The 2,199-nt window shown below is 37.7% G+C and overlaps 1 protein-coding gene across 1 annotated transcript in view; it reads left to right on the top strand.

Annotated features, from left to right (window-relative positions):
- The first annotated feature begins 530 nt into the window (after positions 1 to 530).
- The window catches only part of HSF5 (heat shock transcription factor family member 5), a 65,343-nt gene continuing 63,674 nt past the window's right edge, over positions 531 to 2,199 (top strand). The window contains exon 1 of the mRNA XM_011979259.1: positions 531 to 546. Within this exon, the coding sequence (XP_011834649.1) occupies positions 531 to 546 (16 nt within the window). The remainder of the gene's footprint in view (positions 547 to 2,199) is intronic.

The raw sequence follows: 2,199 nt of genomic DNA on the forward strand, positions 1-2,199 counted from the left end.
ATGCCTGTAATCACAGCACTTTGGGAGGCCGAGGCGGGTGAATCACGAGGTCAAGAGATTGAGACCGTCCTGGCCAACATGGTGAAACCCTGTCTCTATTAAAATATAAAAATTTGCTGGGTGTGGTGGCGGGCGCCTGTAGTCCCAGCTACTCAGGAGGCTGAGGCAGGAGAATCACTTGAACCCGGGAGGCAGAGGTTGCAGTGAGCCGAGATCATGCCATTGCCCTCCAGCCTGGGCGACAGAGCGAGACACCGTCTCAAAAGAAAAAAAGAAATCTGGGTTATTTTTGAGTTAATGAAAAGTTTAAATATACAAATAAAATAACACTATGTTCAACTTAACCTTCGCCCAGGGTTACGAGTGACAACAGTACTTGGTTCATTTGGAATTTAGAAGATAAGGAACTAGGTTATGTGTCCACTGTGGAGTTTAGAAGATAATGGATTAGGTTAAAGTTCCAACAATAAGTTGAAAAAGCAGCAGTGGCATAAGAATGTCCTAAAGGAATATTAGTGCACTTCCATGTGATGGCCATTGATTTTGGTAGGGAATGGTAAGGGGCAAGGCAATGGAGACAATACCATGGCATACATTTGGCAGAATCTCTGACATGGATTTTTTTTTTTTTTTTTCAGGTTGCATGTTTGGTGGGCATAAGGAGAAAAGACTAGAAAATGTGTTTTTTGGGAGAAATGGGATAACCACTTCAAACAAAGAAACATACATACATACGCACACACATAAAAACCAACACTTGCTTTTTTCTCTGATCTTTTTCCCTCAACTATCTTAAACCCAGTTATATTTTAAGGATAGAGTCCGTTTTAATTAAAGAAATTCAGGGCCATCTGGAATCTGATTTTATTCACTTATAGTTCAGTTGGTCAGCATTTAAAGACTGCTATTTGTTGAAAAACATACATTCATGGTGTTTCAGTATAGATTATATGTCAATCCATGTATGACTAAGTTATTGTTTTGATGCCTTTCCTGTTTGGTGTTTTTTGTTTGTTTGTTTGTTTTCCTTACCATTCTACCTGTTGGTGTGTGCAGAAGGTATGTCAGGTGTGGACTGTCTGTACCATAGGTTTGGTTCACCAGGGAATTGTGTTACTGGTTCAGGTGGAATGTAATTCTGCTATAAGTTCAAGCATACTAGAACTTGAATAACTGAACAGAGTTGTTGAAGAATACAACTTTGTTTTGTTCTCATTCCATGTTCTAAGTCCTTGGCTCTTCTGTTTTTCCTCATCTCATTTTTCTTCTTCTCGAATCTTGCCTTGGTTGTGTGCCTGACTACACTGCTACTGCTTAGTCTCCATTTTTTCTGTGTTCTATTTCTGTGTATGGGTTGAATACTTCTCTGTCTATAATAGAATCCTCTGTTTTAGGACCTAGTTCTTTTATTTAGAGCCACTGAACCAACTGTACTGTTCACCTTCCAAGAGTCTACTTGATAAGAAACGTGAGATTGCATGTTTTTCCTTTGTGCACTTTTGTTATTTTGTTTTTAGGAACAGTTTATTTTACGATATTTGTTAAAATATTCTAAACTAAGTAACAGGTCTGAGAAATGGATAACCTGTTTTTGCCTGGGGATACCATGCTCTCAAGAGGCAAGTTTTTGGATTCTTTCCTGGGAATTGATTAACTCAGATGCACTTCCATAAAAGAAATAGAATTTTTAAGAACACAATTTCATCCTGCCCTCTATTTCCAGAATTCTGGATTAAAACTTTGCCAAATATATCTTAAAGATATTTTGAGGACATATAGGTGATGTAATGTTGATCTGAATTGACCACTATGAGGTAACCCTTAACAGAAGAATAAATAAGGGCTGAACATGTCTTGGTTCTTTATTTTAAAAAACAGACTTAAAAGAATGCCCTTCTAATCTTGACTGTGTTCTAATTTTAACAGCATCTAAAATAGTTAATTGGCCATCACTCCAAGTTTATCATGATAGAAGTAGACAGATACAAAACAATTTAAGGTCGAGAATTCTTTAATTAGCTGCTGAAGTTATTGACAGCCTGAAAATTCGCCAACAGTTTATCCCCAAAGAGGGCAGAGCTGTTGTACTCTGTAGGCAGTATGTAGTGTTGGCATGTGAGCATCCCAGGAGAAATCAAGCAATGGGTAGTTTTGGACATGGAGAAACACCTCTTGTGAAGAGCAAAAAAAAAAAAAAAA

This window comes from Mandrillus leucophaeus, unplaced genomic scaffold (assembly GCF_000951045.1).
Source record: "Mandrillus leucophaeus isolate KB7577 unplaced genomic scaffold, Mleu.le_1.0 Scaffold20, whole genome shotgun sequence".
Taxonomy (NCBI): domain Eukaryota; kingdom Metazoa; phylum Chordata; class Mammalia; order Primates; family Cercopithecidae; genus Mandrillus; species Mandrillus leucophaeus.